At 58.4% G+C, this 20799-nt stretch overlaps 3 protein-coding genes across 12 annotated transcripts in view; 1 reads left to right on the top strand and 2 right to left on the bottom strand.

Annotated features, from left to right (window-relative positions):
- MORN1 (MORN repeat containing 1) overlaps window positions 1–4503 on the bottom strand; it is a 49302-nt gene extending 44799 nt beyond the window's left edge. For 3 of the 7 annotated variants that reach the window (XR_009490869.1, XM_010813429.4, XM_010813428.4), the window contains exons 1-6: window positions 4133–4493; window positions 3632–3703; window positions 2710–2808; window positions 2103–2213; window positions 1009–1099; window positions 328–415 (exon numbers count right to left, since the gene is read on the bottom strand). Coding sequence is in view for 6 of the 7 variants with exons in the window: in XM_010813429.4 (XP_010811731.1) it covers window positions 328–415; window positions 1009–1099; window positions 2103–2213; window positions 2710–2808; window positions 3632–3703; window positions 4133–4295 (624 nt within the window). In the remaining variant the exon portion in view is untranslated. Of the gene's footprint in view, window positions 1–327; window positions 416–1008; window positions 1100–2102; window positions 2214–2709; window positions 2809–3631; window positions 3704–4132 lie in introns of all 7 variants that reach the window. The other 4 variants (XM_010813423.4, XM_059875760.1, XM_002694124.6 and 1 more) reach the window with 4 other exon arrangements.
- Window positions 4504–4660: 157 nt separating this feature from the next.
- RER1 (retention in endoplasmic reticulum sorting receptor 1) lies at window positions 4661–14700 on the top strand. Its single transcript, NM_001105492.1, is given in 7 exon segments — window positions 4661–4690; window positions 7958–8039; window positions 9048–9152; window positions 10699–10798; window positions 11972–12050; window positions 13224–13359; window positions 13906–14700. Coding segments are annotated over 6 exon segments (591 nt in total). The 5' UTR covers window positions 4661–4690; window position 7958; the 3' UTR covers window positions 13996–14700.
- Window positions 14701–14702: 2 nt separating this feature from the next.
- PEX10 (peroxisomal biogenesis factor 10) lies at window positions 14703–20293 on the bottom strand. Of its 4 annotated transcripts, XM_024976457.2 has the most exons (7): window positions 20103–20293; window positions 19127–19207; window positions 18839–18895; window positions 18368–18768; window positions 17045–17220; window positions 16811–16946; window positions 14703–16072 (listed from the first exon to the last, which is right to left on the bottom strand). In XM_024976457.2, exons 1-7 carry the CDS (start codon window positions 20212–20214, stop codon window positions 16004–16006), a joined length of 1032 nt encoding a protein of 343 aa, XP_024832225.1. In that variant the 5' UTR covers window positions 20215–20293; the 3' UTR covers window positions 14703–16003. The 4 variants fall into 4 exon arrangements, with proteins under 4 accessions (XP_024832225.1, XP_024832224.1, XP_005217172.1 ...); XM_024976456.2 differs by lacking the exon at window positions 17045–17220; XM_005217115.4 differs by lacking the exon at window positions 18839–18895.
- Window positions 20294–20799: the final 506 nt, after the last annotated feature.

Here is a 20799-nt window from a genome sequence, read left to right as displayed (position 1 = left end):
GCGGGGGGCACAGAGCCCTGTTTGTGAGAAGGGGGAGGGCCTTGCTTGCTTCCCCAGGTCGTTGGCTCACTGGGACCCCCAAGCATGTTCCCTCAAAAAGGCGTCACCAGCCGTGCCCACAGGTGACAGTGTTGGTCACAGGGTAGATCAGGAACCAGATGGATGAAGAGGTGTGAGTGGCTGGACCTTAAGTTCCCTGAACCTCAGCCTTCTCATCAGCGAAACGGGAACAGGGGCCGTCCCTACCCCACGGGGTCAGAAGGACAACACCCTGCTGCACCTGGGGGTGCCCAGGGCAGAGGACACTGGCTGGTTGGCCCCCAGTACCTCATAGGTGGAGCCATCCGCGAGCCGCAGCATCCCATGGCCCTGGCGCTGGTCCCGGACCCAGTTGCCCTCGTACTTGTCGCCATTCCTGGGGGCAAGCGCAGAGGCTGCTCTCAGGCCGGGAAGGCCAGGTGGCTGCACTGACGCATACCGGCTCCCCGGCTGGGCCCCAGCGCATGTCCCCGGGACTGAGGCAAAAATAGGCCCAGAACAGATGGCGTGAGCCGCGGCCTTGCCAGGACCTGGTGGAGGGGCAGGCAGCCTGGGTGCCTGGCAGGGTGCAGTGACAGGCGGCCCTGCTTGCTGGGTCCCAGGTGTGAAGACTGGGGAAGATGACGGGGAAGGAAGCGCAAGGAGGAAGGGACCCTGCAAACCCCAGGGCAGGATTTTGCATGAAAACTGCCCAGAATTTGGAAGATGCCCAGCCACAGGCCTGAAGGAGAAACCTGGGGGGGCGTGCTCTCAGCCCCACTCTACGCTCCCCCAACCTCCACCTTCCTACCAGATATTTTATTCATGGGATGGAGAATGGAGGTGGAGATTGATATTTTTTCTACTAAACACACATAGAACCAAGTTCAATAACTAAGAGAGAAATTATAGAATCCCATCAAGGCACACAGACCCTCCTTTCAGGGCTAGGCGCTCGAGGAGGGATGGCCCGCTGGCCAGTGGACTCACCGGAAGACCATCTGCCCTTGGCCGTGCCGCTTGTTGTCGTGAAACGACCCCCAGTACACTTGTCCGTCTGCGTCCACCAGACACCCGTGTCCTGAAGAAGGAGCCCAGAGCAGAGGTCACCTTGTGCCTCCCTTAGGGGAGGGGATTGTCTGGAGGAAAGCTAGCGTTGGCACCCCTGGGGACCGAGCTGCATGGGGTCCCTCGGCCCCAAGATCTGATCTGGGACAGCTGGGCAGCCACACGCAGTGGGAGAAGCTCTGGGTTCAGTTCTCAAGGTCCCAAGTGAGGGTGGGGGTGCCATTCAAGGGCCACGATCCCCCAGAATAGAGACTGAAATGCTGATGTCCCACTCGGGTGGTGCTGCGGTGTAGTCAAGGCCAGCTCACAGGAGTGAGTTCATGCTGAGGATGAGGACATGTGGCCATCCTGGGCCTCCACCATCTATTCAAAGGACCCAGAGACCAGAGAAATCGCCAGTGTAGACGTGGTGTCTCCAAGATCTGGACACTCAGGGAGGGGAGTGCATCCAGACTCCACGGGGAGGCCTTGGAGGGGCGGGGACTTTTGCAGGGGGTGGGCTGTTGTGGGCATAGCCACTCCCCTCACTCCCCGGGGGCCTCACTCGCACTGGCCCCCCACCAACGTGGCCTCCTGACCAGCACTGATCCTCCCCATGGTGGCCTTCTGACTGGTGCTGTTCCCCTCCATGTGGCCTACTGACTCAGGCTGTCCGGCCTCCCCAACACGTAGCCTCTTGACTGGCTTGGCCTGGCAGGGTATGGAGATGGCAACTGAGTGGAGGATCGGGGGGGCCATCAGCCTCTCACTCCAGGAGCCCCACAGCCCTGCTCAAGGGCTGCGACCCCCACGAGGCCAGCCCAGCCCAGGATTGAGCGCAAGGACAGAACGGGGACCTGAGTCACCAAGTCTGGGTGGCTTGCTGTAAACCCCTTACTCTGAACCTCAGTGGACAGAGGAGCATGCTGGTGCCTGGGCCGTCAGGCCCTGAGTCAGAATCCCAGGAGGGTTATGGACAAGTCTCTGCAGTGCCTGCCCCACAGCCCATACCCTGCACCTTGCTGCGGACACCCGACCTTCTCTCAGGCCACGGAAGAGCTCCCCTTCGTAATGTCCGCCGGCTTGGTACTTCATGATGCCGTGTCCCTGGGGCTCTCCCAGAACAAACTGTCCAGTGTAGGTGTTCCCTGGATGGGAGGCAGGAAGCCGTGTCTAGGGTTAGAACCGCTTCCTGACATCCTCAGGGTAATGATTACCTAGTTCTCACCTGACTCCCAGGCAGCAGTGGTTACAGAGCAGGGTATATGTTTATCTCACAGCTCATGCTGGTGGACGAGGGAGATGAGACAGAGTGGGTATGGTCCCATCACCTACGATCCTCTCCCGCTCTCTTAGGGACCCTCTCGGGGGCATCTGTATGCCTGGAGCAGAGGCCCCTCCAGGCCAGAGTCTGTGGGGTGAGACTTCTCTCCACCAAAAATCCACTTCACGCTTGCCTGTGAGGGTCTGAGGTCCTGCAAGGCAGCACAGGGGCCATCCCGCCCCAAGCTGGCATGAGGCCGCTACGAGACACCTTTGGGGAGCCAGGGGTCCTCAGGTTTAGACACAAGTGCCTTCTGCATCCAGAAAGGAGGGGGCAGCTCACAGCAGGGTGGGTTCAGGAAGAAACGCTGGCAAGCTGACCTGTCAGTGCCCAGTGCCGACAGCCCTCTCCCGTGATCTCTCCATCCACAAAGTCACCTTCGTAGTAACTCCCATCTTTAAACAGCAGCTTCCCCTGACCTGGTGAAAGACATCGTGATGTCAGGCTGTGGCTGGGAGTGACTGCTGGGGCCTGTGTGCGGCAGGGAGAAGAGCAGGTCGCAAGGTCTTTGTATTTGGTTCTGTCTGGGCCATCAAAACCTCAGGGACCCTGCCCCTAGATCTCCTCAGAGGGCATGTAACGGCCATCTTGCCTCTGTCAGCGCAGGTGCAGAGGGAGGTGCGGGGGGTGGGGGGGAGAGAGAGAGAGAGAAAGGGCGAGAGAGAGAAAAGCATGAGGCAACACTGAAAAATAAATTTTGAAAAGAAGGAACCACTTTGTCCAGGTCAGGAAGAGACTCACAGATTTCAGCACAAAAGGGAGAAACACCCACGTGGCAAAAACACTCCCATAAAAGTCAAAAGGTTCAAAATACACTGGCAGCCAACTGATACACAAATAGTTCATGAGAAAATACTGAAAGATCAATCCTCTGGCAGAAAAATCTGCAGAGGCTTCGAGCAGACAGAACCCCAAACAGGCATACAACTGTGACAGTAAACTTTGGAAAGTCCAGGTCTGCCTCTGGGGTGGACGCCAGGGGACTCTCACTTGCTACTTGCTCTCCTTGCTATTTAGATTCTTTTTTTACAAAAATGGTCAGGCTCTTCATCTTCAAGGAAAAAATAAAGACAGTTTTCATCAGCACCAAGGCGGCTGTCTGGGTCCCCCATTCTGCAGGAGATGGCCCCTCATGGGCACGAGTGAGGGCCCGGTATGGCAGGCAGGCACGTGGCCCCAGCTCCTCTGGGATGTGTGCTGTCAGTGGAATGGCTACAGCAAGAGGCCATAGCCTGTCCTTACCGTGTTTCTTGCCTCCTCTCCATTCTCCTTCGTATCGAAAGAAAGAATTCGGATAAACGTAGACCCCATAACCTGAAGGTTGAAAGGACACCCAGCTGAGCACCAGGTACAGATGACTTGGCTTGACGACAAGCACGCACAAGGTGGGGGCCATCCCGGGGCTTCTCTAGGTGTCTGTCGTTTCACCTCTTAGTGAGCCTCACCCCCACTGCTCCCCAAAAGCTGTTTGGGTCACAACTCTCCCTGTTAATCCGTTTATACAGCAGACATGCTGAGCGCCCAACCCGTGCAGAGGCGCCCGCCCCGCCACCCTGGGTCACCGAGGGTCGACTCAGTTCCTCCCAACTGGGTCTCCAGGCCCCAGCCGGTTCTGCTACTCGGGGCCCGGTACCCCGCCCATATCGTGGGCACCCAGACACCTGAGTTGGGGACGACAAAGCTCCCAGGGGTGCGAGCTGGGTTCGCAGTGAAGGTGGGGGAATGCTCAGCGAGTGCCCGGACCTGTCCGCCTCCCTCCCTTCCCGACGGAGGCCCGGTAGGGTAGTCGGCCGTTACCGTCCCGCGGTGGCCTTCCTGGAAGCTCCCGGTGCGGCAGGCAGGAGGTCGCGCGTCCCTCACTGGCGAACGCCATCTTGCCGCTAGAGGTTTCCCTTAGCAACCACATAGTTCTTCTCTACTGGCTTGTTGGTTGTGAGGGGGCGTGGCCTCTAGTCAGTCCCTGGGCGTTACCAAGTTCTGGAGCTGAACTATCTGGGCCCGGAGCCAGAGGACGCGAATGCGCTTGCGCAGCATGGCGAATTTCCGCCGCTTACGTCTCTTCCGCCTACGTGACAGCCCAGCCAACGGCCTGGGCGCTCGCACAGGAAGCGGAAATGGTTGGAGGCTCACGGCCCCGCCCCGGCGGCCATCTTGGAAGCCCGGGAGGCGGTGCCGCGCAGGACTGAGCGGAAGTGCTCGGTTGCCCCTTCCCGGACCGAGCGAAACGCCGGCGCGGCAGCCACCCGCGTCCTCCTTCCCGCGGCCCTCGGGAGACCGCGTTCGGCCGCAGTGGACCGCGAGGTGCTGGCGGGCGGGGCGGGGCTGGGGTCGGGCGGGTGCCGTGGTTCTGAGGGGCGCGCGTGAGACTGGGGCAGGGCCGGACCCCCGGGGTCGCCGCGGTGACCGGCTCCAGTTCCCTGGCAGCGCGTCCTGGGAGGGGTCGGCTGCCTGCCCGGGGCCGTGGGACCTCGGTGTCCTCGCCGATCCAGGGCGGCCTGCGGGACTTGGGTAGGAAGCGCCGCGGTGGACTTGGGTCGCTCGGGGTCGAGTCCTGGCCCTTCTGCACACCGAAGATCCTGAGCGCTCGGGCTAACCCGCCCGACGGCGCCCCGCGTGCTGTCCCACAGCTGCCTCCGGAAACCTGCCCCAGGCACATAGGCCTGGGAGCGTCCCTGGGCGCCTGCTACTCGGTCCGATTGGTCTCATTCTCGGAGATGTGTAAGGTGGAGCTCTCCTCGTAGGTGAATATAGGGCCCCCAGGTCTTGGTGGTGCAGGTGTGGTGGAGACGGGAAGGTGGTCGTGCCCAGGTAAAGGAGCCGGCCGTGAGCCCTGGCCGAGTATTCGGGTGGGTGAGGTCTGGAAGGGCTTTTCAGCGAAGAGAACAACATCGGAGGATGAAAGTGTGGGAAATTACCAGGCTCGGGACCCGGGAGAAAGGGGGCAGGGGATGAGGGGAGACATAGAGGGAACCAAACGGTGCCAGGCAGGACTGTCCTCGGTGTGGGATGCGTCTGCGTGGGGACAGCTCCACAGACAGGTGCAGTGATGACTCTGGTACTATGCCCACAAACCTGCATAAGTGATACTCCTGGTCTCTGTTTGGAACAGTTTGATCTTGTTTTTTTCTTTGTTTCCTTTGTGGCTGAGCCTGAGGCAGTGACATCCGACAGAGAACTTAACCCACTGCTAGCTCTGTGTCTGGCCTCATGGATAACGGAGCCGGCAGTGGAGGGACAAGGCTCCCCTTCCAGGAGCTTGCATTCTAGTAGGAGGAAATAGAGAAATGAGGCAGAAAGCAGTCAGAAGTGGCCTTGGAACTGCAGAGGACTGCAGACACCCCAGCTGTGTGACGGCCACCCTGATTGGAAACAAGTCCGAACAAGGCCAGCTTGCTGCCTTCCTCCTGGGGGTGCTTCTGGTTAGAACCGGGCCCCACACTGGTTCTAACAAGGCTGGCTGCTGACTCCCCACCAAAGGCCTGGGGGGGTGGTGCTGAGATGCTGTGGCCCTGTTTCACAGACTGGAGTGGGGAGGGCCACAGTGGCCTGCGAGTCACGCCATAGACAGGCCATTTGATCCAAAGTTCACCTTCTTAATGTTGATGGGAGTTCAGCCAAGGCGTGGAGTTATGTTAATGTAAATGTCTTATGTCAGGTGACCTGAAGTTGGTCAACATGTCATGGGAAGATCTTTCACACATTCAGTTAAGAGAACGAGACTTAGAAGCGGTTGTCTCTGTGTAGGGCATACTTTAGAGGAATAGCAGGTGTTTGTCTAATGTTAATTTTAATACCTCAATTCAAGTAAAGGCATTTAAATGGTAGACACTTTAGTCGTAAAAAAGTAAAATAGGGAAAAATTTGTATGGAATCGTAGGATAAATGATGTTACTGATACAGCTTTCTTCTGGCCTGACTTTGGTCTAAATAGCGTGGCTGGCCTTCTCTAATTTAGCCCTTTTGAAAATAGGAAATTTTCCCCAGTTGAATATAAAGGCAAACTTCCCCAAAAGACAGGGCTAGGAGCTACAGTTCACTGTGGCTCCCAGGAAAGCAAAGGGCATTTCTGGGTCTCCTTGGCACTCTGCCCCTCCACTGCTGGGCTCCAGGAAATGGTGTTACGGAATCAGAGTAGACGTTCTAGCACAGATGTGCTGGTGCTTGTGGGATTGCTCAGATTATCTGCATATCAAAGTTGTACTGTTGACCCTTGAACAGCATGGATTTGTACTGCACGGGTCCACTCTCGTGTGGATTTTTTTCATGAGAACAGTACCGCAGTACTGCACAATCTGCGATTGGTTGAACTGCAGGTCCAGAGACTGACTCTAAAGTTATACTTGGATCGTTGACTGCTGGGGCTGACGCCCCTGCGTTTGTTCAAGGACCCACTGCAATTGGTACTGTGTTCCATCTGGGATCTAGGATCATGTTGTGAGCCTGCTAACTAGCGGGTGCATTCAGGGAGGATGTGCAGATCCAGGCTCTAGCCTGGCAGTGAAGAGGCCGAACAAGGCTCAGACCGTTGGACGCCTCAGGTGTCTGCCCAAATGGGAAGGGCTGCTGTGCCACCTTCCAGATGAGGAACGGTGGCTGCATGACCATACCACTCAGGGGCGGTGGACTCCATGTTGGAGTCCACTTCTGGTCCCCAGCCCTGCCATGGTGCCACAGGTGGGGAGGAAGCCGCCCATGGTATGGGGGCAGTGAGAGCTTGTCCCTAGCATTTTCACCAGCTTTGGACTGGCATGGCCTTCCGCCCTCTGCTTCCTTTTTGTTCTGCGGTTCAGGTGGGGGCCGTGCTGGGCTGCAGGAGCCAAGGCCAGAGCTGCTCTTGACTTTGAGCAAGTGGCCTGGACTGTCTGAGGCTGACGTGCTGCTGTGGCATAGGGGTGACGGTGCCCACCCTTCTCTTGGCGATTTGGGCTCTCATGTGCTGAGTCCTCACGGAGTCGCGCAGTCGGATGAAGTAGTCAGGAGCAGATAGGGTTACCTCCACGCACAGATAAGGAACTGGGGCGCAGACAGACGGCTACTGGGAATCCTGGCCATGGAGTGGGGACCTGGTCTGGACAGGGCCTGGCACCGTGGGGAGCAGCCTGGACAGAGACCAGGTGGGGCCTAGAGAAGAGGGGCTACTTGGGAGCCTGTGGAGCGGCAGGAGGAGATGCTGGCAGCGGGCGAGTCTGGAGAGCCTTGGGGAGGTGGGTGTAGCCACCTGTGCTGCAGACTGGCCCCAGGGAATGTGTCCACAGGACTTTGCAGCCAGCGGGGTGGCCCTGGGACTGGTGGGAGGAGTGTGAGCAGGTGACAGGAGCGGAAATGAAAGTCCACCGGCGCTGCTTTGCATGTCACGTGGCCTCCTGGCTCCACCAGAGCATGTCGCTGGCTTCTTTCTCTTTCCTGGATGACTCGTGGTAAAGACACAGGCCGGAAGCCTCCATGTGTGTGAAATAGTGAATACTAGAAAAACCTGCTCGGTGGTGTTGATGGAAATAGGGCAGTGATTAGGTGCTTGAATGCTGTTTATTTAGTATAAAAGTGTTTTGTGTTTTTCTTGGCTTACAGAATGTCTGAAGGTGACAGTGTGGGAGATTCTGTCCATGGGAAGCCGTCTGTGGTCTACAGATTTTTCACACGACTTGGACAGGTTGGTTTGGGGTTGCAGAGCTGTATACACATTTAAGGAGAAGGCAGTGGCACCCCACTCCAATAGTCTTGCCTGGAAAATCCCATGGACGGAGGAGCCTCGTAGGCTGCAGTCCATGGGGTCGCTAGGAGTCGGACACGACTAAACGACCTCACTTTCACTTTTCACTTTCATGCACTGGAGAAGGAAATGGCAACCCACTCCAGTGTTCTTGCCTGGAGAATCCCAGGGACGGCGGAGCCTGGTGAGCTGCCGTCTATGGGGTCTCACAGAGTCAGACAGGACTGAAGCGACTTAGCAGCAGCAGCCACATTTAAATGAGACTTGACCCTGGGGCATTTCCCCATGGAGTGTAAGTGTCCTGGTAGCCCCCCTGGGGCTAAACTAAAACTGTGTTGACTTTTAAAAGAAAAAAAAATAGCATCTGGAAAACTTGATAATTATTGAAGCCAGGTTATGGGCCTCTGTGGGCACACATTCTCTCTTATGAATGAATAAAATTTTTCATAATTAGAACTTAAAAATCGGAATTAATTTCAAATCAAAATGAGAATGCAGACGTGTATATTAGTTAAATACTTACACAGATGTACACACGTACGTAGACATGTGTGCACATGTGTGAATCTAGGAATTTGGCCATTTGCTCTGCAGCTGTGTCCATTCCTCGCCCCCTGCCCCTCCACTGCTGGGCGGGCGGGACCGGCTCCAGGGTAAGCGGCTACGGGACAGGACCTGCCGCTGAGCCCCAGGTGCAGAGTGGTAACATTCCTCTGTCTCTGCTGTCCTCTCTGTCTCCCCACGATGGCCTCTCGGGCCGATGCTGTGGGGCCATCGGCTGTGAGAGAGATCTGTAATATCTTTGGTTAAAGAACAAGTGCGTCTCCAGAACTGTCGCAAGTAACTTTTGGATTAATTGTAGTCACCGCTCGGCGCGCAGGTCAGCAGCAGGCGTGCTGTGCAGCGGGAACCCCAGGGCGGCCGTAACACAGTCTGTGTCCCTCCTAGATCTACCAGTCCTGGCTGGACAAGTCTACGCCACACACGGCCGTGAGATGGGTGGTGACGCTGGGCCTGAGCTTCATCTACATGATCCGCGTTTATCTGCTGCAGGTCGGTGGGGCGGGACCTGGCCTGGTGTGCAGGTGGGAGGGTTGTTTCTCCTTCTGTCTCTGGGGTAGAAGTGTCCTGGTCTGCTCAGGGGACCTCCTGGTACCCCTTGGCTGGGCCTCCTGGGGGCTGGGGACAAACTCACCTTCTGGACTGGCCACCTCATTCCCTGGGTGCATGAGACAGGCTGGCATCCGAGGAAGACCAGGTGAGATGACTGAGGGCTCTCCCAGGGGCCGGGCGTCCTCCCTGAACCCTGAGAGCAGGGAGGCTTAGGCCTCGTCCGGGGCTTTTTGCCCTGGGCAGGACAGCTGTTTCCTCCATGAGAGCAGACCCATCTTCCTGGGTGTCTCCCAGGTTAAGAAGGAAGGGTGTGAGGACAGGTACTCCACCCATTGGACACTGCCCTGCGTCCAGCCCTGGGGGAAACTGTCCCCTCGGCCGAGTGTAGAGACTCATCCTTGGTGGTGGTGCTTGTGTCTGTGTTTCTGAGAGGAAGCCTAACCCTGCTCAGTGCAGAGGTGGCAGGCCTGGAGCAGCTCTGCAGCAGGCACGGTTTGTGTCGGCAGTCTACAGTTAATGTTGTTTGCTGTGCTTGGGTTTAGGTGTTCTTAAGAAATTGGACCTTGGTCCAGTCTTCATGGAAAGAGTGACCTCGAAACCTTGAATTGGGGAATTTGGGCAGGATGGGGGTGTGTTTCCCAGGTTAGACTCACCAAGTCCATGCCTGATTTGACATCCCTCCAGCCTCAACTCAGCTGTTAATTTTTCACATCTAGGATTTTGTTGTCTCACTTGAACATTTTTTAAGGTATCAGGACATCAAATGCCAGCGTGACAGATCTCAACTGGTTTGTGTGAAAACATTTGGGCTTTTAGAATTGGTCATGCAGCGCAGTTCTGGTTCTCATTGGATAAACTCACTCCTTTAAGAATGAGCTGAGGACTTCCCTGGCAGTCCAGTGGTTAGGACCTCCAGTGCGGGGCCCAGGTTCGATCCTTGGTCGGGGAACTAAGATGCCGTGTGCCATGCGACCAAGAAGTCCAGTGGCAGACGTATGCCCTCCTCTGTGTCTCCTGAGGAAGATTTTTCTCCGTAATACTCTGAGTCGTTGGTTTCCTGATTTTCTGGTTCTGGATTTCTTCTGGGCAGAGGTTGTGAGCAGTCCTCGCACGGTGTGTGTGGTGCCAGCCACCTGCTGCAGGGAGCTGAACTCTCAGGTCTTGGGCTGGTTCGGGGCCCGTGTCCAGGTTGGGGGCTGCTGGCGAGGACAGACCTGTGACCTGGGTGTGCAGCTTGGGTGTGTGGCTTTGTGAAGCACCCTGTTTCTGCTATCTTCTGGGGCTCTGGTGGCTTCAGGTTTTGGGTGCCTTTAACTGGACGCTGGCTTGTCCATGCTCAAGACCCACAATGCAGCCTGAGACTCACTGTCACTGTGGTTGCTCACTGCTCTTCTGTCACTTGTTCTGAGCTTGTGTCCACGTGGGTTCAGTCCAGATGAGGACTGGGTTCAGGGTGGCCTCACTGACCGTGTTCCTTCTCTTCTAGGGTTGGTACATCGTGACCTATGCCTTGGGAATCTACCACCTGAATCTGTTCATAGCTTTCCTTTCTCCAAAAGTGGACCCTTCGTTAATGGAAGATTCAGGTACAGTGAAGTGTGCCTCCTTTGCTCTTTGGGGAGAGTTGTGATTTTATGTGTTTCACAGAACTTTTTTCTCCAGAAACATTTGAAATCTCAACTTTGGAGACTGTTCTTTAGGTGTTTAAAATGTACTTGGAACTTCTGTGATCCTGGCAAGTTTGTTTGTAGAAGGACTTGATAAACCCTGTCACAGTCACAGGAGGTGGGCGCTTTTTCCTTTCTGTGTTTGGCAGATGAGGAAACTGAGCCTTGGGGCTCTGTAGCCTGTTCAGGGGTGGGATGGAGGGGTAGGGTGGGGGTGAGCCGGGGCCTGCCTCCTGGGCAGGTGGCCTAGCCAGGGTCCCTTCTCGCAAAAGCAGGCATCCATACTGGTTGGCGTGGCTCACTGAGGCCACTGGCCCCAATGTCCCAGGACAGTGGGTTGAAGAGTTCTTGGCTCTGGCTGCTCCTGGCATACCTGGGCCAGATGGAGGCCTCAGTGCATGCCTGCCAGCCAGCTGGGGATGAGGTGGTGCATGACCAGATGCTGAGGCCTTCATTTGGGCCAACGCTGCCATGTTGGTAACATCCGCTGCAGCTCCTGTGGAGCCCATGGGATCCTGCTTGTTGTGGCAGAGACACTGTCCAGACTGCAGATCGTGACTAGAACAGTGTGTTTTCTCTGTGGAGTATCTGATGGAAATATCAAAGGAAACAACCCTTTCATTTACTGTTGCCATTTGGGGAATTAGAAAGCAAGAGGCCTGTCTGTAGGCCTCAGTTTCTCCATGTGTCACTGGGGAGGGCACCTTCCTGGGTGGGGTGGGGTGGGATTCCTGGCTCGTGGAGGAGGGCAGGTGTCCCGAGTCCAGTGCCCTCTCGAGCCAACACGGCTCCCGCCTCTGCCTGCTCGTGGCTGTGTGTGCTCATCTCTCCCCTTCCCTTCAGGTCTCATGTCGTCCAGTTGATGGGTTCCTGAAAATTGGCATGGGGTGAATTTTTTACACGATCTCTTGAAGTAGTCTTAACAAGAAATTCTTATACAAATCTAAAGCTGTGAATGTTTCTAAATCAGCCAAAATTTTTGTTAAAGTCTGGGTTTCACGTGTCAGGGCTGTTGGTTCAAAGCCCTAGGGAGCTTAGAGCTGTAGGAAGGACGGGACTGCCCGCCTCACCCTGCTGACTCTGACCTTTCAGACGACGGCCCCTCATTACCCACCAAACAGAACGAGGAGTTCCGACCCTTCATCAGGAGGCTCCCAGAGTTTAAGTTCTGGTGAGTCCCTCATCCCCCGTGGTCCTGCCCCCGTGTTCATCTCGCCCCACCCTTGTACCACCACCCGTGCTCCTCCCCGTGTGTTCCCCCTTTTTCTTCCACACGGTCCTTCTCACGTGCTCCTCCCCCCAAGCTCCTCCCTGCTGTGCTTGTTTCCACATGTGGCTCTGAGCTGGGCAGGTGTTTTGGTTCTGGTGAGCTGGCAGCCTAGACTCCTCAGAGAAACGCCAGCTCTAGTGTGTTTCCCTGTCTTGGACGTTGTCTCACCCAGAATGTGAGATATGCCTGCTGGGCATGGAGGGTCCTAGGGGCCTCCAGGGCCCACCCTGCTCTGGGTTGCAAAGTAACATCATTGTGCCTTGAAGCCACAAAAAGGGGGCTGCTTCGGGGTGGAGGGTCCTGGGTAGGTGACTGACTCGGCCTCTGGGGGTACGCTGCTGTGCACTGAGGGGACTAGCTCCCTCCCCACTTGGTTCTTGGATGACCTGAGCACAGGACAGGTGTTGGTGTGAAGAGCGGTTGACTTGTCTGTAGGCCTCCTGGAGGTGGTCCCATGTGTGTGATGTAATGATGAGTGTGAGAGGGGGGTGGAGATGACCCCGCTGGCTGGGGAAGTGGGAGGGTCTGTGAGTGTGTCTGTCCTGTTCTGTGTCATTGGCGTCTTCACCCTGCCCTCCTGGTGCGGGTGCAGCCCCAGTTGGGTGTGAAGTGCTGGGCCTAGGGCTCCTAGGGGAGGGGTGGGAAGCAGGCGAGGCTGGGTCCTGTCTGCGCTCTGGGGTAGCCTTTGCGCGCTAGAAAGGGAGAGCCAGGTGCACTTGAAGTAGGGCTGCGACCCTGGAGTGCTTGACCCTGAGCTGGAGGGCGGGTGGCCCTGAGGTCTAGTTGCACCTGTTTGATGGGATGCTGCTTGGCCACGGGGACAGCCTGCCAGGCATGTGGGACTTGGGCTGGAGGCTTGGGACTGGGTTTCTAGACGTGCCCCTGCAGCACATGGCATCCCTGTCCAGCCACCAGCCTGAGCAGCACCAGCACCCCCACTGCTCATTTTACGCTTTGCGTCTGTGTCACATGTGGTACGTGACACACGCCACACGTAGCTCCCACCCGCTTCTGGAGGAGACCCCGCCCCCCGGGGCCGCCTCCTGTGCTGACCACTGACCTCTCCTTCCACAGGCACGCGGCGACCAAGGGCATCTTGGTGGCCATGGTGTGCACCTTCTTTGAGGCCTTCAACGTCCCGGTGTTCTGGCCCATCCTGGTGATGTACTTCATCATGCTGTTCTGTATCACCATGAAGAGGCAGATAAAGGTAAAGCTCAGGTGCTGCTGTGCCGTGAGACAGCATGCCTGGCTTCAGGAGCTCTGAGCTAGGCTTCGGTCCGAGACACCGGGGCTGTGCAGTCTGGTGGGTGTGTGCGCTTGCCACTGGCATGAGCCACAGCCGCTGTGTCTGGTCCGTGTACAGGGCCAGGTCCTCAGCACAGCCTCAGGTCACACCCTCAGGTCTGGCACATCATCCAGGGGACAGTCAGGGCCCAGGATGCGTCATGTGATGCCACCATCACCCTAAGCCATACTTGGTGACAGGGCGGCTCCGCTTTGTCCTTTTCTTCCCCAATCCCAGGTCCCCAGCTTAGTAGCTCTAGTTTGTTCTGCACACAGGGTGGGGGTCATGAAACCTGTCTCCTACCCCTGAGGTTTCCAGCAGCTCAGCTGGCTCAGCCAGGCAGTAGGGGGACGGGGTGTCTGAGGAGCCCTGGCTTCCTGCCTGCATGCAGCAAAGATGGGCTCAGAGCTGGAGGGGAGTTGGGCCATGGGGAGGCCATGCTGAGATGTTTCTGTCTGTCTGTCCCAGCACATGATCAAGTACCGGTACATCCCATTCACGCACGGCAAGAGGACATACAAGGGCAAAGAGGACGCGGGCAAGACATTCGCCAGCTAGACGGCCACCTGCCACCTCACGGCGCCTTCTCTTCTCACATACAGTAGTTGAGTACAAGGGAGTTATTTTCTTTCTAAAAAGAAGCTTCGATTACTTGTAACTGAAGTATCAGGTTTTTGAAGAAACTGGCATTTAAACCGAATCGCATTGATTTATTTTCCAGCCGGTCAGGTGTGCAGACGCCGGACTTGTAGTGGAACGCAGGCTGGGGGACAGCCGGGTGGTCTGGGGAGGGTGGGTGGCCGGCCGGCCGGCTGGCGGTGGGGTCAAGCCCGCAGAGGGATCTAGGACGCCTGGCTGCTGCCTCTGAGGATGCCTGCCGCCCGCGTGGAGGATGCGCACCCACCGGAGCAGCCGCTCCCTTAGCTGCGGGTTCCAATGCCAGTTTCCCAGTTCATCTCACGGGAGATGTGTCGAGTTGGCCTCTACCATGATGACTCAAAACTTTGTTCTTAACCACCATGATTGCTTTTGAGGGCCTGGAATTACAAATATATATTTTAATTGTTTGAGATTATTTTGACACCTTTCTTTGATACGTCAAGAGTTGTTTTAAGTGTGTTCTCGGCAGCAGCCCCTTTCAGAGGCATCTGGCAGGAGGGCCAGTGCCGTGGGCTTTAACACACGGCTTCTCACTTTCTACGGGGAAACAACTTTAACCTGCATGTCAGCTTTTTTGATGTGATAAAAACCAATACTCGTAAACATTTTACTAAGTGACTTTTTAATTCCAACTTTATTAAAGACAATGTCCCCGCTCTTGTGTAGTCTCTATCTAACCCACCACAGCTCCTGCACCACGAGGGCCCGCGGGGCGCCCAGCCGCCCTGGGAGGTGGTCACACTGCCACGCCGCTGACTCCCGGCTCCAAGCGCCGTTTCCATCTGTCTCGGTTGTGGACCTCAAGTGTTCCCCTCATGGCTTCTTTTTTGCCAGTTTTTGCAAATCTGAACTAAGCAGCTCTTGCTTTTAAGAGGCCACATGAAGATCTTTGTGTACCTGACCCGAATTTTAAACTTCACACGTAAATGATGTTCAGATCAGTACCTGTTACCAGGCCGTGGCAGCTGCAGCGCTTGTGCTCTCGACTTGCTCATACTGTTGTCCCAGTAAGTGCACTGATGTCAGACTTGACGGGAACTTGCAGCCACTCGTTGACAGTGTGAGGATGGGGTTTAGGACCCACGGTGCCTCCCCCTGTGCTCCTACCTGCCTGGAGCAGGGCCCGCGGTCACAGCCCGTCTGTGGGGCTGACCTCCGCCTCTTGAGGAGGGCCTTGGCCACCAAGTCATGTGGAGAAGAGGCCCTTCCACATGGGTGTGTGCACCCCTCACAGCGTCAGCACACCAGCACTTCTGTGGAATTGGTGCTGTAAGGATGCCTACGCCAAAATCCAGTCTGCAGGATTTAAGCAGATCTAAAAACCTGAAGATAACAAAGGTGGCAGGAAGCAGGCTGGCCACAGTGGTGAGTGGTGATGGCAAGCTGGCTGGCCCGCTAGGTGCTCCACGTGGGAGGAGACCCCTCCTGTGGTGAGGCTGGAACACACACTGCCGTGTTCTAGAATGGGAAGCAGACTTGACCATTTACTAGAAGGCATGTGCCAGAGGTGTTACGGTTGAAGACAGCTTCTGGCTTTCTGGGAACAGTTGTGCTCCCGCCCTCCAAAGCCAGCTTCAGGGACAAGGGTGAAGTCTGTGGGTCTTCTGGGCTGCAGGATTATCATGCTGGGAAAGCAAACTGCTGGTGCTCGGCTCCAGGTCAGTCAGGCCCCGCCCTGTGAGTGACTGGTTTGGGGAAGGGAGGGGCGTTCTGAGGGTGGACTGGCCGCCCAGCAGGTCCCCACCCAGCCTGCCCTGCAGGCCTGCATTAGCCAGGTCCAAGTCCAGGTCCGGCGCCCATCCTCCTGGCAGCTGGCACGGTATCACACGTGACAAAAGTCTTGAGGCTTTCTTGATGTCTGTGCAGGAGAAGTCGACAAGAATAAGGCTGCTCTTCCAGCAAGGGGTCAGCGGTAGTGCCGCAGGTAGACCAGCTTCTGGGGGAGGAACTTCTCCCTGCAGAGGGGACACTCCGTCTGGGGAGAGGGGGGACAGTCACAGGCCGCACCCGGCACAGCATCTCCAATAAAACAGGGATGTACCCATGTCTCTTAGAGCATTTTTCGAGACATTGCGGGCGGTCAGGGCGCATGGCAGGGACAGTGACCAGTGAGGGGACGGTCAGGCCACAGGTGATGCGGGATGGGGAGGGTGCTTGGCCATTGAAGGACCATGGCTACCCAGAGCCTCCCAGGAGTTTTGGGGTGTGAACTTGAGTGTCCTGTCCCCACCCCTTGGGACTGGGTCCCTCCTGTGAGGGCACGTGCCCCACATGGGCCGTGTGGGAGGCAGTGCCTGTGTTCCTGGGGCCTCTGCAGGGTGGCCTGGACCCCGGGAGGAGGCTGCAGCACCCCCGCCCCTGGGGCCCTGTGGGCTGAGGAACCAGGCAGGCTGGGCCTCAGGCCCCCGGAAGAGATGGGGAGGTACATGGGGGCCCAGGGGCTGCCCCTGCCCGGAACCATTACAGGCCTACGAGCCAAGTCCCCTGCTCTGGTCCCCTGGCTTGCTGGACTGTACACTCCAAGGTCTCAAGGCTGAGCTCTGGCCCCAGGACTCTAGGGCCTGCCTTTCTGGGTTGGAGCTTCAGCTTTCACCAGTGCAGTGCCCTGACTCCAGACATTGCCCTGGGTCCAGCCTACCTGGAGGCTTCTAGAAGTACGCCCCTACCCCAAATGACAGGCGGTTTTGGGGACAGGAATGCTCCAGGCGCCCACCTTGGTGTCGCTCCAGTGGGTTATACACTCCCAGCAGAACAGGTGGCCGCAGGGTGTGGCCGTCGAATGCCTGCGTTCCTCCAAGCACAGCGTGCACAGTGGGTTTCTGGAAACTGCTCTTTCCTCTGCATGGTTCCTGGTGGGAGTGGGTGGATGGGACACAACTGAGCCGGAGTCCTGCCGGGCACCTGGGGAGCCAGCCCCTACCCTACGCTGCCGCCCTGCCCCATGCACCTGCGGTGGGACAGGCCGCGCTGCAGCCTCCACTCCCTCCGGGCACGCTGCCTCTGCTGGAAGCCGTAGAGCTGCAGGCCTGCGGCCAGCGCCAGGTGCAGCAGGGACACCAGCCCCAGCAGCTGGTAGCTGGCGCGAACCCGAGGGTCCTCGGCAAGCGGGCGGCGGACACGGAGCTGTCAGAGACCCGGAGGACAGTCACGTGCTCAGAGGGCGCGAGGCACTGAGCAGCCCAAGGGCCTACCCTTCAGGTGGGATTAAGCCAAGCCTGCCCTCTGGCTGCGGGGTTGGGCAGGAGTGCCTGGTGGGCCCAGCACTGAGCAAGGAGGGTGGTGATGGAGCCTGCAGGTCACTGGTTGCAAGCAAGGCATCGTGGGAAGGGGACTGCTAGGCACCCAAGCCTCACAGAAAAGGAACCAGCAAAGAGGCCTGAGCTGGGGAGCCCTGCGGACGGCAGGGGACCCCTGCATGGCGGATCTGCTATTCAGCCCCATCTGGAAACAGAAGCTCCTGCTTGTATCAAGGCCCTGGGCTGACCGTGTGATTCTGCAGGCTGGGACTCCTAGCCACATCCTCCAATGGAAAGCTACTTGCCCTCCACTGCCGTCTCCTTCCCTAGCTGGGAGCAGGGACTGTCAGGTTAGCCAGACCAGCCAGAGCCCAAGAGGTGGGGCCCTGGTGTCTGTGGAGGAAGAGCCCCCGTGGCTGCCCCGAGGCCCCGAGTGGGCTGCAGTAGCTCGACAGACACCTGACGCAGCGGGCAGTGTGAGGGCAGTGAGCACTGGAGCTGGGAGGAGGCGGCGCAGAGGCACTGGACACCCCTGCCAGGGGAGGCGAGTGGTGGGGAAGAGCCTGGAGACCCTCGGGAGGTGGGGCCCAAGGGGAGGCCTTCCGGATGAACCTTGAAGCCAGGGCATCAGCTGAGACCCAGCAGGGTTGGAGTCCCTGTGGTGGGCGGAGACCACCAAACCTCCCCAGGTGGGAGGCCAGCAGGGATGCTGGTGGCAACGGGGTCCATGTGGTTGCTATCTGGTCACCCTCAGGGGGATGTCCCCAGACCTGACCCTCTGTCAGGACGGCCTGGATGGGGTGGGCATAGGGCCCAGGAGCCCGGGTATACAGCAAGGTGGCCACAGGTACTGGCAGTGGAAAAAAGACTCACCCCACCCTCATCAGGGTTTTTGGAAGCCAGACTTCCTCTGGTCTTTTAGGACCCGACAAGACCCATGCTTCCAGTGGGGATTTCAGCTCCAGCCCTGTGACTGCTTGCGGGCATAGTCCCCGAAGAACAGCCTCTGCAGACAAGCCAGACCTGTTACTTACGTAGGTGATGCCTGTGAACCTCTTGGCCAGGTGGTAGAAGGCACCATGGATGTAGAACCAGGCCACGTGGAGACGTTGGAGGCACCCGAGGCCCTGCTTGAGCGCTGACACGGCGCGCAGGAGCACCCCCTGCTGCTGTTCCGTCAGGCCGGCCGTGCACCGGTGCACCCAGCGCCTCATCCCTGACTGGCTGCTGGGGGCCAGGCTGCCCCGCAAGGGCCAGGTGCCATCACCGGTGGCCTGCAGCTCATGCTCCAGGTGGAGCAGGGCCTTATCCAGCAGGTAGGGCAGGACGGTGTGCAGCGCCACCAGGATCCCGCGTCGCAGCCTTGAGGGCACGTGGCGCTGTGATGGGCCCACCTGCACGACGCTGACGTATTCCTCCCCAAGGGTCTGGTAGCCTGCAGGGAGAGGGGCCTCAGCGATCTCCTCTACCGGGCCCCCACCTCCCCTCCAAAGGATGATACTCACAGCCCACGCCCTGTGGTAGGGCGCAGTGCTGGGACCCCTCTTGGACCACGGGTTCAGCTGCGGAGAAACAGTCCCAGACAGACGTGACAGGGAACCTCAGGGCTTCCAGAGGCCTGGCCTGGACTCAGGGCCTGGCCCCCACCTAGGGAGGGGTTTGGGCCCCTTCCTTCCCAGAGACTGCATGCGGGCCAGTTGGGGGACACTGTGAAGCACCTCCAGAAAGCTCCCTTTGCAGGCAGCCCTCTCCTGTCCTCGGGGCCCCTCGGGAGGTCGCACTGTGGCCACTACCTGCTAGTGTGGTGAGGCCGAAGTAGGCGAGATCCGACACCAGCTCTACCTCTCTCCTCCACTCCAGCCACTTCTTCGCACCTAAGAGGAGGAACTGTACGTGTTATTCCTGAGGGGCTGGGGGCCGTGGGGCATGAGGGTCAGAACAATCCTTGCTCCTGCTGCCCAGGCTCAGCCCTGTAGCCCCTGACTTGCCCCCTACACTCTGCTCGCTGCCTGGACTCACGCGCTGTTCACTCTTGCCATTGACACCTGCCTCACCTGGGCTCTGAGTGTCCTGAGAACCTACCCACCTGCAGCCATGCCCCCTCCAGGATCCACCTAGGCAACTGCTCTAGAACCCAGGGAACCACAAGGACAGGCAGTGTAACACAGTGACCAGCAATCAAACCCGAGCTCCAACACTGCTGGCTGTGAGCTCAGGTGAGTTATATCTCTGGGATCCCCGTTTTTCTGTCTCTGAGGAGGGTAATAGCAGCAGGTCCTCCAGGCAGGCATGTGTTAAAACGAGTTAATGTTCTGAAGCACGGAGAGCAGTGTCTGACATGGAGTAAGTGAACCTGTTAGCAAGATTAATACACGGGCCATTTGTTTTGATCCTGTCGTGTTCCTCTCTTGCTCAAGGCCGGCCCATGGCCACCCGGCCCCAGTGTACAGTCCAGCTTCCCTTCAGCTGCTCCGAAGGAGCCCGCTGTTGGCTGGAATCTACCCCACGCTCTTGCCCCTACACTGGACTCCAACGCCCCTGCTCCACGGTAGCCTCGTGTCAGCAGAGCCGTGAACTCTTCCGCGCCTGGTGGCTGGCCTCCAACCCCGCCCTCTGCAGCAGGGGTCAAAGACCAGAGCACCTGCTCCTTCCTTCAGCTCAGGTCTTGGGGGGCGCACAGGGTCAGGCCGAGCCTGCAGAGGGCTGACCAGCGGGCCTGCGGCTCGTCTCCCCGCCTCGCGCCCCCACGGCCCCCGCAGCGGCCCTCACCTGCTAGGTTGTGTAGGGCGCCGCCCGCCGCGCTCCGCAGCCCGCCGCGGTAGTAGTCGTCCTTCTGCGCCGCGCGGACCACCTCCGGCGGGCTGGCGACCGCGGAAGCCATGGTCAAGGGTTGCAGGGCCGCGGGGATCTTGGGGACCGGGGGACGGGGAGGCGACGCAGGGACCCAGATAGCCACGCCCACGCGGCGGCGCCAGATGACAGAACTGGGCTCGGCGTGCGGCGCAGACCTTGCGCGTCACCGAGGGCGGGGCGGGGCGGGGCGGGGTTGACAGCCGCGTGGCCAGAGCGGCGCGAACCTGGCCCAGGGTGCACACGCAGGGCTGGAGGGGGCGGGTGAGCCGGGAACTGGTGAGCGGCACGGTGTGGGAAGTGACCGCGGGGACAGCCCCCACAAACTGGGAGAAGCGTCAGAGCCACAGCAGGTGCTGACTCCCCTTGGTGGGGCACTTGGTCGCCCCCGGGGCCGGAAGTAAGGTGGGCTGTGGTCTCCCCGCTCCCTGCAGTTCTCTCTGAGGGGCGCTGGCGCCCCTGTGTTCTAATACCCGCGACGCGCCTGTGGGCCCAGGGAAGGTGCTCTGGGGCCCGGGAGAGGGCAGGGAGCGCGGATTCTTGAACCACGGTGTTTATACTAGCGGCTGCCCCACACGTGCAGACCCCCGACTCCTCTCAGCTGCTCTCAGAGCAG

The sequence above is a fragment of the Bos taurus genome, chromosome 16 (assembly GCF_002263795.3).
Source record: "Bos taurus isolate L1 Dominette 01449 registration number 42190680 breed Hereford chromosome 16, ARS-UCD2.0, whole genome shotgun sequence".
NCBI classification, from domain to species: domain Eukaryota; kingdom Metazoa; phylum Chordata; class Mammalia; order Artiodactyla; family Bovidae; genus Bos; species Bos taurus.
Note: the sequence above shows the minus strand (reverse complement) of the source record. Positions and strands in the feature narration are given on the sequence as shown.